The sequence below is a fragment of the Rhagoletis zephyria genome, unplaced genomic scaffold (genome assembly GCF_001687245.7).
Source record: "Rhagoletis zephyria isolate East Lansing unplaced genomic scaffold, Rhagoletis_zephyria_1.1 Rzeph_scaffold_00763, whole genome shotgun sequence".
NCBI lineage: Eukaryota > Metazoa > Arthropoda > Insecta > Diptera > Tephritidae > Rhagoletis > Rhagoletis zephyria.
The window spans coordinates 184056-195312 of record NW_016157847.1 but is presented as its reverse complement, the minus strand read 5'-3'; the positions used below and the strand labels follow the sequence as shown (position 1 = coordinate 195312).

Sequence of the window (11257 nt, the reverse complement as noted above, 5' to 3'; positions counted from 1 at the left end):
AGTTAACTTTTCCAATTGCGAAAAGTGTAGTGCTAACTTGACACACGTGTCAATTCTGCGCTCGCAACGTTAAGTGGATAGTCACATGCGCGAGTGGCAGTGTTGTTGCCAATTCATTTATTTGCTTTCTTTTTTTTTTTTTTTTGTTGCGTTTTTGTGTCAAAAATGTTCGATTTCTTTCCACTTTATTAAATTTGATCGAGCAACTTGTTAATTATTTATTCAAATTGTTTAAACATATATGTATGTATGTATTTTAGCATTTTATTTCGCTTTCGATTCTAGAAGCACGAATTTGCCTGCCAGCCATGGTTCGCTGTGGGGAGTATAGGAAACTACAAACTTTGATGCGAAATTTAACACAATTAATCGACTATTTTATTTTCAAACCAAACGTGCAGAAATTTGTGCAGCCAGAAGAGAAATTTTCATTTTAATCATCTTTTCATATCTACCTACCTGAAGATTTTTACGTTCGTATGTGACCACGCAAACCTGATCACGATTTTTTTTTTAAAGCTAGTTAAAATTTTCTAAATTAATAAAACAATTTTTTTTTTTTTAATGTAGGTACTACTTAGTTTACTCTGTAACAAAAACTATATAAATGGAAGTTTAAAACTGTCATCAAATTTTCAAAAAAAAATTCATACTTTTTAATAAAAATGTTTGCAAAAATTTCGGAATGCCGTTTTAACTATAATAATGAGCAATTTTGAAGTGGCCCGAAAAATTATTCAATTCAATTAAATTCAATGTTTATTGAGTCTATGATTATAAAAACTCCTACAGACTAGAATGAAATTATTAGGTGAGGAAAACTACGCTACTGCCTATTGATAGAAAATTTTATATTTAACGGTTTTGAAATTTGATTAAGAGCAGAAAGGTTGAGAAAGAGAATGTTGGAGGAGGCTTACGAGCGAAACGGACCTAAGAAATACAGTGGATCGAAATACATGTGTTTTGGGGAGTGTTGCTGGAGTGACAGACCCGACATAGACCCGACTGTCGTGGAAATACTTGTCGGTAAGTGGGTCTGGTAAAAGTACACACCACTTTATTTTATGCATGCCGGTATTATTGAGGTTAAGCTCTGACATGGAGAGCTCTTACTGAACTTAATAAAATTTCAAAGCCATTAAACGAATATAAATTTTCCAATATTTCAATTGCGCGAATTTCCTGCCTTTTCAGGCAACATACCCGAAATCACCAGCGAAGGACGCTTTTGTATACATAAATGGTGCTCCGCGACCGCATCAGTGCTCATTAACATTGAGTGCACTTATTGACATTCGACCGGCCTTCCACTGCCAGCGTAGGCACTTAATTCATTACCAAAATGGCCAGTGAATGCAATTCAACTGCAATAGAGCAATTAAATACGAATTTGCGGATATAGCTTCACAAATAAATAAGTATGTACATAAACCCATCAAAAAAAGGAATAACAAATTCGAGCGTCCACTTCAAAAACCAGCCGATAAAACACGGAAATCAGATAGTCTAGACGAGTGATATACCATATGGAATGTTGGAAATGCTTGTGACGCACGACATGCAGAGACACTACCCAGTGCAGACACGCACAATGCACATAGGAGTAGCTATACGGAAGTAAACAACCCCCAAATGCAGGCATATGGAGGCAGCCGGCAGCAACAGTAGGGGCAGACAGCAGATAACTTACTCAGAACAATGAAAAGGCTGACCAGCAAGATGGAATAAATGTGCGCACGGCAGGCAAGCTAGGTAGGCGGGCAACCGGACAACCGGACAACCAGGCTAGGCAGCCAGCTGTGTGCGACCGAAACAAGTTGAGTGGAAATGCGGGCAGCGTAATAGGGGTGAGTCACGTGAGCTGGAGGGAGTAGATGACACGAAAGCGCAATATACTTAGGCAGGGAATTAGCGACGCAAACGACGCGGGAGTGGCGCTGTAAAAGAGATCGCGAATGTTTTTCGAACAATAACTGTGTGCGCAATTAATTAAATAGTGAAATATGTACACAATTGAAAAGAAAGTTAACTTATTTGAACGTTAAATTCAAAAATAGTCAACACTGTCTTTTATTATAAGAAACGTTAATTTGCATTAACGTAGAACACGTTTTGCGATGGAAGGAAAGAAAGCAAAAATATGGCCAAGAACGCGAAGGCAGGTAATAAAAACTTTAGACAGGCGACGCAGCATTAAACGCGTCAGAGACACTGTTAAATGGCAAGCAGCCAGCCACTTATGGCTCAGACGGCAAGCAGATTTACATAAAAGCCACATAACCAGTTTAGCCACAAATGAAGCGAACTAAAAGCCAATGAAAATATGTATATTTTTATGTACTATACATATACTTGCTGCTTAAAGCACACATGCAAAAATATTTTATAATTCTTAAGTATTGCAAAAAAAATACACAAGCGAAACCAAACGAAATTAAAAAAAAATCGAAGAAACGTAGAATGGGAAGCAGTGCCAACAAAGTCCTGCCCACGGGCCAAAAATGCTAATACCGGCATGCAAAACACATTACAGACCGGCAGAATACCCACGGCTATTCAAAAATCTAAAGAAATTTAAAACTCCATATTTGTTTGCCTAGCAAAGTTATTTTTTATTTCACAATACTTTTTTGTTGTTGACTTTTAGCTATTTTTTATATCTTTCGTGTTTCGTTTTATTTCCCTGTTTTTGTTTGTATCGATCTTTTGAATAAAGAACGTTCAAGTACCCTGCGGCCTGTACTCAGTTGCTGGCCATTCCTAGTTTGCAATACAAACTACCTTGTGCTGCCCGACTGACCAGCCTGACGCGTCTCGTCGTTTGTAGCCAATTAACGAACGTCGACGCCATAGCGTGGATAGCCAACAATTTGTGTCTCATAATTTAGTTGGTCTTATGGAGTGTCATTAAACGTAATTCTGTTTCTATAGCAAGAGAATGTGTTAAAAGTGATGAAAACCAATTTAAACTCAAATGTTTTATTTAAAATTTAAATTTTGTCAAATAAGTAGGAGCTTTGTAGGCAAGAAATGACCATTAACAATCAATTTATTATCATGCTATTAAACATTTTGGGGAAATTAAGAATCCGAGTTTGATGTTCCTTATTCCCTTTTTGGTTTTTGTTTCCAAACTAGAATAAATCCGGGCCTCCAACAAAAGCAACGCCTCCAAACCATACCAAGCTATGTCATACTTAGCATTTACAATTAGGTCTTAACAAAAAATGATTACACTCCTAAGTTTAAAAAATATATGTGTATGGGCCTCATGCATTAAAAGTGAGCCTAAGCTCAAACTCAGTTTTTGCGCTGATGAAGTGAGCTTAAGCTCGAGAATTTGTACTGAAAATCGAGTCGGAGCTTAAACTCACTTTTTATGCAAAACCCGTTAAGGATTTTATACGTTCGCAACAATTTTAAAACACTTCAAATACTCACCCAAAGTTGCGTTCCCCAACTCATCTTGTTGGCGCTTTCTGCTGCTTCCTCCGCCAGTTTTGCGATTAGTTCTCAACCCCAAGCAGTAAATCCACAAAAATGAATTTTAGATCCGAAATTTTGTTTGGTTGCTTTCGTTATTTTCTAACTCAGCGCTCTATGGAAAAGTACTTTATTAGTCTTAAACGAAAGAGTTTTGCAGGTCTTGAACACAATTTAAAAAAAAGTGTACTCATATATGTATGTATGTATGTACTTCTTACTCCTGGTTTTTTGGTGGGGTACAACACAACCGCCGACACAAAATGCAGGCGGGTTTAGGAGATATTTCAAATACACTCAGGTTTCTATATTGAAACGAAAAAAAAATGGTTATACAAAAGAAATGAAAAATTAATTTATGAAATGTACATGGTATAATTCCACCATGTGAAATGTAGGTATGCGTGTATAAAGAATGCGAGAATCAAGCAAGAGTACGACGAGCAGGTAGAACGCAATGGTCGGTGCGTTCAGGTAAGACCGGAAAGAAAATACATATGTATGTATGGATGTATCTAAAGCAAACTGGTAATAAAGCCGAAACTGAAATCCAATTCCAGAATTGCTCCTCACACATTCAAGTGTATGACGATGGTGGCGGTAGTGGTTGCGATTGAGGAGTTTATGCTGGTTTTTTTCCTACTGCAATCGCCCCGACGTCCACTTTGCGGACTACTTCTACTGCTGCAGCTCTTATACCATTGTTTTTTTTTTTATTATTCATGTGCAGCAATAGATTTGGTTGTTGTGGTTGTAATTCATTGCCTTGCACACATAAATTAGGTTCAAATACCAAGGAACTCGTGATAAATATAGTTTCAAAAGTGTAAGAAACGTAATAATGGGAAGTAACCAGATAGGCAGCTGATTGATTAAATAAGTAATATTAATCGGTTGTAAGCAGGTGGGAATAAAAACCAAGTTTAAATTTTTAGCAAGACATTTTTTTCCGAATCAAAATTATGTTTTGTCGACGATTTTCTATTTGTTTTTTAATTTTTCTTTTGCATGCTTTTCCCGATTTTCTTCGCACATTTTACGGCCTTGCTTTTATTTTTGATTTTCTGTCTTTTCGACATGAACTTATTCACTCCAAATTTGACATTTTTCGCGAACAGTTTTCACATAACAAATTTTTCGTAAACTGAAGGCATAAACGATAAATGGGAAATAATCTTATTGAATATTTTTTATGATTTTAAATTTTTCACTTTTGTTTTATAGCACTTCTCTGGTGCTCTTCACATTTATTTACTTTTCGTTTATTTGATTTTTCACTGCAGTTTGTAAGAAAATATGCACAAAAATGTAGCACGTTCCAATTTTTACACAGTTGTGGAACTTGAACAAAATCTAAAGACGCTGCTAGAAATATTTATATCACAAGATTTTCAGTTCTTTACTTCACAGATTTTCCATTGTCGCGTCTTCTAATAGCGCGAAATATCAATTTTTCCATTAAACAAGAATCCAATCGCGTTTAGAATAATTTGTAACTTATATCGAATGCAGTTGTGACAATTTCCTTTTCGGTACATTTCTTTTTTGTTGTACTTTGTACACCACATTCGCAGGTGTGCAATTGTATTTGTATATGGATGTGTGTGAATCACCCGTCTTCTACCACATTTTTTCATCAATTTTTCCACACATAAATTGCTTTTTAAGTCGAATTCGTCAATTTGCAGCCACCGCCCTTGTGAATTATCACTTAGCACTTACAAATTTTAAGCTCTATTTATGATTTAGCACTGTAAATTTTAGATACAATAATTTTATCTATGGAAATTTTTTCCCAATCACACAAAGAGCAACAACAATGACGCGGCGCTGCAAACAATTTGCCGCAGTCAAACCCCGTTTACCTGGAAATTCACTCGAAAACTGACTCGGATTTTGCTATCAGGTTTTCGCTTTTCGTCATAAACGAACAACACTGACAGACAGCGTTGCCGTTTGGCTACAATTGTGCCCAAAGTACCAAAGAAGGTGAATCTAAAACAAAGAACGTAAATTTACGTTCTTTGATTTCGGTCAGATTGGCTGAATAGAAATTTATACAAGGTGGCACCAATAGAGCAAAAACTAAAATTACAATGACAAATTATGCCCACAATGAAAGCTTGAATCATGAAGCTTGAATTACCACGAATGTACAACAAACACGTAAATTTGACTCCACCACGTATGAATATGCCTTGCATTGGCAAAGAACGTAAATCTAGATATACATACATAGATATATATATATAGAATAGAGTTACGTTCTTTGTTCTTATACATTTACGTTCTTTGCAAATATGCCATAAACTGTGTCACACGGCAACACTCGATCGATTTGACAGCGGACAGCGTTTTAGCAGAAATGAAAATTTGATAAAGTGCGATCATGATTCAATAATACAAGGTTCGATAAACTGACAGTTGTCTCTCTCGCACCGCTCCCTTAGCAGCGACACCGTGTTGCTTCTTTGCAAATTTACATGGAAACAGTGCAGCTTTGGTGTGAAATAAAAGTATAAGCTTTCGTGCAATATGTTTATTTGTATATGCATATAAAGCATATTTAACTTATGGAAACATAAGCATTGGATGTTTACATCAATCTCATAGTGCTCTTATTTTAATTTTGAGTAATTTTGCAGTTTTTATACAGCTAAATAGCACATAAATTACGCAATTCACGTAGATATATCAATATTACGTTTAAAATGCCAGATTTCGTGCAAATACATTAGAGTTTACAAAAGGAATTTCACTACTAATTGCCTACTTTTCTACTACCATTTTCGCAACAAGGGATTGCATTCTTGCCCTTTCTCTGTCCTTCGCAAATGCAACCTTTTGTAAGGGAGTGTCAAACCGCAGCTGTCAATAATTATCTAACCTTGTATTATTGAATCATGAAGTGCGATTAGACATGGCAGTGTACAAGCAAGTTGAAATTATTTCTAGAAAGCGATTTGCGTTTTCTGGTGCAACTTTTGCAATTTTTACGCTTGATCATAAACTTTCGCATTTATTTATTGTTCTGTTTTAATTTATTAAAGGTTCAACCTTTGAGCAGTATATAAAAGGAAATCTCGGATTTCGGCATTTCGGAGGGTTGTTAATTTTCCTTCACCGGCTTGCGGAATTTCGTTTGTATCCATACCCGATACATTTTAAGCATTCGACCCCTGTTGACTTGCAATCGTCGATCCACAATGCTTTGCTCTTCTACGAAACCAGCTTTACAAAAGAGTTCTCGTACCTCTTCCTGGGTAAAAAAGTAAACCATTGTACCATCACCACGCACGTAGAAGTTATCTTCCAAACATTTTCCGCTCTTGAAACGCAACTGCGCCATATCATAACGCCCGTAGTCACGGAAAAGCACCAAGCCGCCTGGTCGCAAGTAACGGAAGCAGTTATCAGCAATAAGTTTCATTTTTGCCGGCTCAATTGCAGATAGTACAAAAATTAGCACAATTATGTCCAATGAGTTTTCAGCAAAAGGAACTTGCCATTCTTCAAGGGTAGCGTCCATGACAAACACTTCGCATCGTTTGGAATCATATTCCTTGCTCGTGCGTAGTATTTCAATAGCGCGTGCAGAAAAATCACAGCCATAAACTTTTAAATTCGGCTCTTGGCTATATTTCAATATAGGTAATATAGTGTTTCCCACACCACAGCCCAATTCGAATATGCTTCTGGGTTCTTCCACTTTATCTGTCTGCGGCGCAGCAAGTTCTGTGAACTCCGTAAATAACCAATGACGGTCTTTGAAGAAACGGTTTTGATGCACTCCATAGAAAGAATCCCAAAATTTATCGGCATCGGTTTGAAATTTTTCCTTATCTTCCGCTTTCATTTTCTCAGTGGAATTTTTGCTTACCGCCGCAAGCGCTGCACGCTCCTGCTCGTCATCCCATTCCACATTGTCCCTGTGGATGGTTAAGAATAAGCGAATAATATGATTAGTAGTACGATAATTAAAAAGCTATACCAAGCATTAAATTCATATACATCACGTGGATTGTTTAAGAATCTACCACCAGCTGCTGGTTTCTTCCGATAGCGCGTGTGCTCCCACTCTGAGCACTGACGGCATTTCAAAGTAAAATTGTATGTAAACTTCAGATATTTACCAAGCATTGTGCTTAAAGACATCATTGTCATCAGTCAGGAAGCGATTTCCAAATTTTGGACGCTTATCTTCATCAGTGTCAGTCAGCTCCGCAGGATTATCCTCATTTCCCAATGTACTCATGTCAAATAAATAAGTAGACGTATTTTCCTCATGTTTACATATATGCGTTGACAGCTGCTGCTTCTTCTGATCAGAGAACGTAAACGTTCTCTGCTGACAGCTGCTGGAAGGAAGCAAACGGTGAATAGAACCGGAAATAGTTCTGTAATTTACATGTATTATTTAAGCTTCAAAGTGTTAATTGAATTAAATACTATTAGCCTTATTCCTAAAAAATAAAGTAGGTTTAAAGAGCTTTCATAAAATTACGTTTTACTACTTACTACTTTATTTTTCATTACTAATTATTTACATTACTAATTTATTTTTATTTCGATTAGCCGAAAAAGCAATGGCTAAATGGAAATTGTGTTGGAATTCCGTCAGTGCTTTTGAAGCTTCTTGCAAAGCTGTTGTTAAATGACATTCTGGCTGTAAATTAGTAACAGAAAACATGCAGCTGCTCACTTCTCGGAAGTCTTCAGAGTTTTTGTACGAAATCACTGGCCACAAAGGAATTACCTGCCTGATTCCTTCCGACTATCAATGCATGCAAATACATATACACATACATATGTATCTAAAGGAAACAATCGCGCCCAGGGATAGTTCCACATACCTGATTATATATGTATGTATGTATCTGCTCGTTAAAAGCAGTATCTGGAACATTTAATTTTGGTATATTCCTGGTATAAAAGAATGGAACTTCAAACATGTAGCAGCAGTATTCAGATCACTATCATTGAAAACGGTTGAATTTAAAAATTGTAACTCCAAAAACAGCAGGTAGTTTTCTTTAGTAAAATATGAGTTAAGTTTAAATCTTTGCGGGTATGACTTTGTTTTTTTTTTTTCTTTCAAAACAGCAATGGAAAAGTCAATTTTAGAACTGAATGATGAATGTTTACTGGCGATATTTGAAAAGATGGGAAGAGTTGCACAAGGGATGTGGTCACGCGTCTGCAAGCGATTTGCAAAAATCTACTGCGAATATTACATTCATAAACTTATCATACAAGGCTATGACGATACACTTTTAGATGACCGTTTCGTTCAAATTTTTGGTCACTTGATCGGAACAGAATTGTTTCCCTTGAAAGATATCAAATCGCTGAAATTCGATGAAACCTGTTCCATATATTACAACAAATTCTTCTTCAACATGCTGCGACACGATCATCCGAGTATCGAACGGATAGAACTATATGGATTTTTAGATAAAGACATAAACAATTTATTGCCACTGCCAAATGTTAAGCGCTTGCATTTCAAATACACTACAATAACTGGTAAGTTGCCCTTAAATATTTACTTTTTATGTGTAATGTTTAAATATTTTCACAATTCTATGTTCGTGCGTACGTTGCTGACACATCTGTGTATGCATTTTTGTAGGCAAACATTTAGATCGGCTGCAAACTCTGGAGGAATTAAAGATGGAAGGCGCATCCAGTTTTGAATCCAAACAATTGCTCGTCATTGCCAAAAACAATAGGCTGCGCAAACTGATAATACGCAATAGTCCAGTGGTATTTGCTCCAAAGCATGCACTAGAAATAGTAGGAAATCTTAAATATATTGAGGAACTGGAACTGAATTGGAATGAAATTCGACAGTACCAAGTTTTAGGAGCATTACCTCGATTAAAAGCGCTAGTCATTAATGATTTCAAAACATTTCAATGTCCCAAATGTAAAGAGTTCGATCGAGGCGTAATTACGCGACCTACCAATGCACACAACTTTGGTATGTGCAACTGCGGGCCATATGAGGCGAAGTTTCTATTCAGAGCGCTGGCAGAAAACAAAAAAATGGAGCAGCTCATATTCATTGGCTATCGATTGACAACGCGTGACCTCAAACACATTTCACAGCTGACAAGCTTGAAGATACTCTACTTGGCGGTAGATAACCTGCCTGTCTACATTTCTTTGGCTATGTTTAGCAAAATGCGGCACTTGGAGGTGCTTGATTTGGGATATTCCTGGAAACTGCCAAAAGATGCACTAGAACTATTGAAAAATTGTGAAAACCTGAAATTTGCAAATTTCGGCAATTGCGAAGGATTTAAAGATGATTTTATTTTAAAAGCTATAGACATAGTGAAGAGTAGAATACCGACTTCTGCGGAGCCAATAAGACTACAGCTTTTGAATGCAGATATTGAAAAAGAATTTCTAGAGGTAATTATAATACATAAAATGGCGGAAAAAAGCGACTGAGTTAATATGTTGATTGTTTTATTTTATTTGTTATTTTTATTTTTAGGAGGAACATGTCAAGGCTGCCGAATCTTGGATAACATTTTATTGTTATATGCAATCTGAGCAAAAAATTCGCCTCTGTCGTAATTATTATTATCTACTTGCTTGCTAAGTTAGCGCTGCGGAGGAAGAGCAACTTGGCAACAAACTGGTTAAGAGAGTGATATAGGTTATATCTTAGGTTTATCATTTTTAAAGCAGCTGTACACTTAAACAGTTTTGAGTTTGATTCTTGCATTGGTGATATGATGGCAAAATTTTCCTATTACTTGCAAAAGATGCAAAAAAACTTTTTGCAAGCAACACTATCGCTGCTGAAACGTATGTATGTATGTATGTACGTACATATTTTAATTTATATGTATTGAAAGTATTTTAGCAATAAATCACTCTGCTCCCCTTAGTTACACTAAAATTACGACAATACTCACATTTGTAATAGAATAAACATAACGTTTAGAACTTAGTACGTATTACGAGCATTTACGCTTTTAAACTGAAAAAAAAAAATTAAAAATTTCGAAAGTCTCAAGATTTATACAAAATATTATTTCGAGATTTCCCCATTTTTCACTTTTTAATTATTAGGTAATTATTAATTAGTGTTTTATCTTAAACTTGAAATTTATCAAACCTTGTGTAATATATACATAAGTACATACATATGTATGCACCTAGAATAGAGCTTCGAGCTTTCAACTTTGATATACATACATACAAACATATGTATTTAAGGTTGTCATCTATTTAATTTATTTTTGTTTGTAAGCGCAGTTATTATGCTGGACGATATACATGTAACTTCTTTAAGGTAGAGCAGAGAAAATTTACGATAAATGTTTTATACAATAAATAAAAAGTTCCATTATGTTTGTATAAGCAATGCAATACATATATTGCCATAAAAAAACACGATCTTAAAACAAATAGCCTAGGCTGCAAAACTTGCAAAACAAATGTCTTTTACTAAAAAAAAAATCTCATAAACTTTTATACACATATCCTTTTCTAGTGGCTTCTTTTAATAACTCGTATTTAGCTAAAAATAGATTTCTCAACTGATGCGCTTCAAATTCGCAATTCCTTTGCTTCTTTTAATTACACACAAAAGTGCAAAATTCATTCATGAGCAGCTACAACAAATACATTCGCTTCATACGCAAGAGTTGGACTCTCAATCTCCCAAACTTTTTGTGCTTTTTTCCTGTGCGCTTGCGCCAAACGGAAGTCTCCAAAAAGGAAATGGATGTATTGCGAATTGTGTAACAAT

At 35.8% G+C, this 11257-nt stretch overlaps 2 protein-coding genes and 1 long non-coding RNA gene across 6 annotated transcripts; 1 reads left to right on the top strand and 2 right to left on the bottom strand.

Moving 5' to 3' along the window:
* Nucleotides 1–439: 439 nt before the first annotated feature.
* On the bottom strand, nt 440–5357 carry LOC108361445 (uncharacterized). The gene is made up of 3 exons (XR_001847304.1): nt 5209–5357; nt 3441–3791; nt 440–451 (listed from the first exon to the last, which is right to left on the bottom strand). It is a non-coding gene; the product is annotated as an uncharacterized LOC108361445 (long non-coding RNA).
* Nucleotides 5358–6511: 1154 nt separating this feature from the next.
* Nucleotides 6512–7759, bottom strand: Mettl2 (methyltransferase-like protein). 4 transcript variants are annotated; one of them, XM_017614064.1, is made up of 3 exons: nt 7478–7725; nt 6576–7415; nt 6515–6537 (listed from the first exon to the last, which is right to left on the bottom strand). In XM_017614064.1, exons 1-2 carry the CDS (start codon nt 7648–7650, stop codon nt 6596–6598), a joined length of 993 nt encoding a protein of 330 aa, XP_017469553.1. In that variant the 5' UTR covers nt 7651–7725; the 3' UTR covers nt 6515–6537; nt 6576–6595. The 4 variants fall into 4 exon arrangements, with proteins under 4 accessions (XP_017469554.1, XP_017469550.1, XP_017469555.1 ...); XM_017614065.1 differs by having other exon boundaries at nt 6512–7415; nt 7620–7759; XM_017614061.1 differs by having other exon boundaries at nt 6512–7415.
* Nucleotides 7760–8423: 664 nt separating this feature from the next.
* On the top strand, nt 8424–10417 carry LOC108361443 (uncharacterized). The gene is made up of 4 exons (XM_017614060.1): nt 8424–8509; nt 8590–9012; nt 9119–9906; nt 9992–10417. Exons 2-4 carry the CDS (start codon nt 8592–8594, stop codon nt 10097–10099), a joined length of 1317 nt encoding a protein of 438 aa, XP_017469549.1. The 5' UTR covers nt 8424–8509; nt 8590–8591; the 3' UTR covers nt 10100–10417.
* Nucleotides 10418–11257: the final 840 nt, after the last annotated feature.

Excerpts from the sequence above, each read along its gene's own strand:
- LOC108361443 (XM_017614060.1), top strand. The coding sequence starts at position 8,592 with ATGGAAAAGTCAATTTTAGAACTGAATGATGAATGTTTACTGGCGATA. Across the intron at positions 9,013-9,118 it reads CAAATACACTACAATAACTG|GCAAACATTTAGATCGGCTG; the intron begins GTAAGTTGCCCT and ends GCATTTTTGTAG. Across the intron at positions 9,907-9,991 it reads TTGAAAAAGAATTTCTAGAG|GAGGAACATGTCAAGGCTGC; the intron begins GTAATTATAATA and ends TTTTATTTTTAG.
- Mettl2 (XM_017614061.1), bottom strand. The coding sequence starts at position 7,650 with ATGACAATGATGTCTTTAAGCACAATGCTTGGTAAATATCTGAAGTTT. Across the intron at positions 7,416-7,477 it reads GTATATGAATTTAATGCTTG|GGACAATGTGGAATGGGATG; the intron begins GTATAGCTTTTT and ends AACCATCCACAG.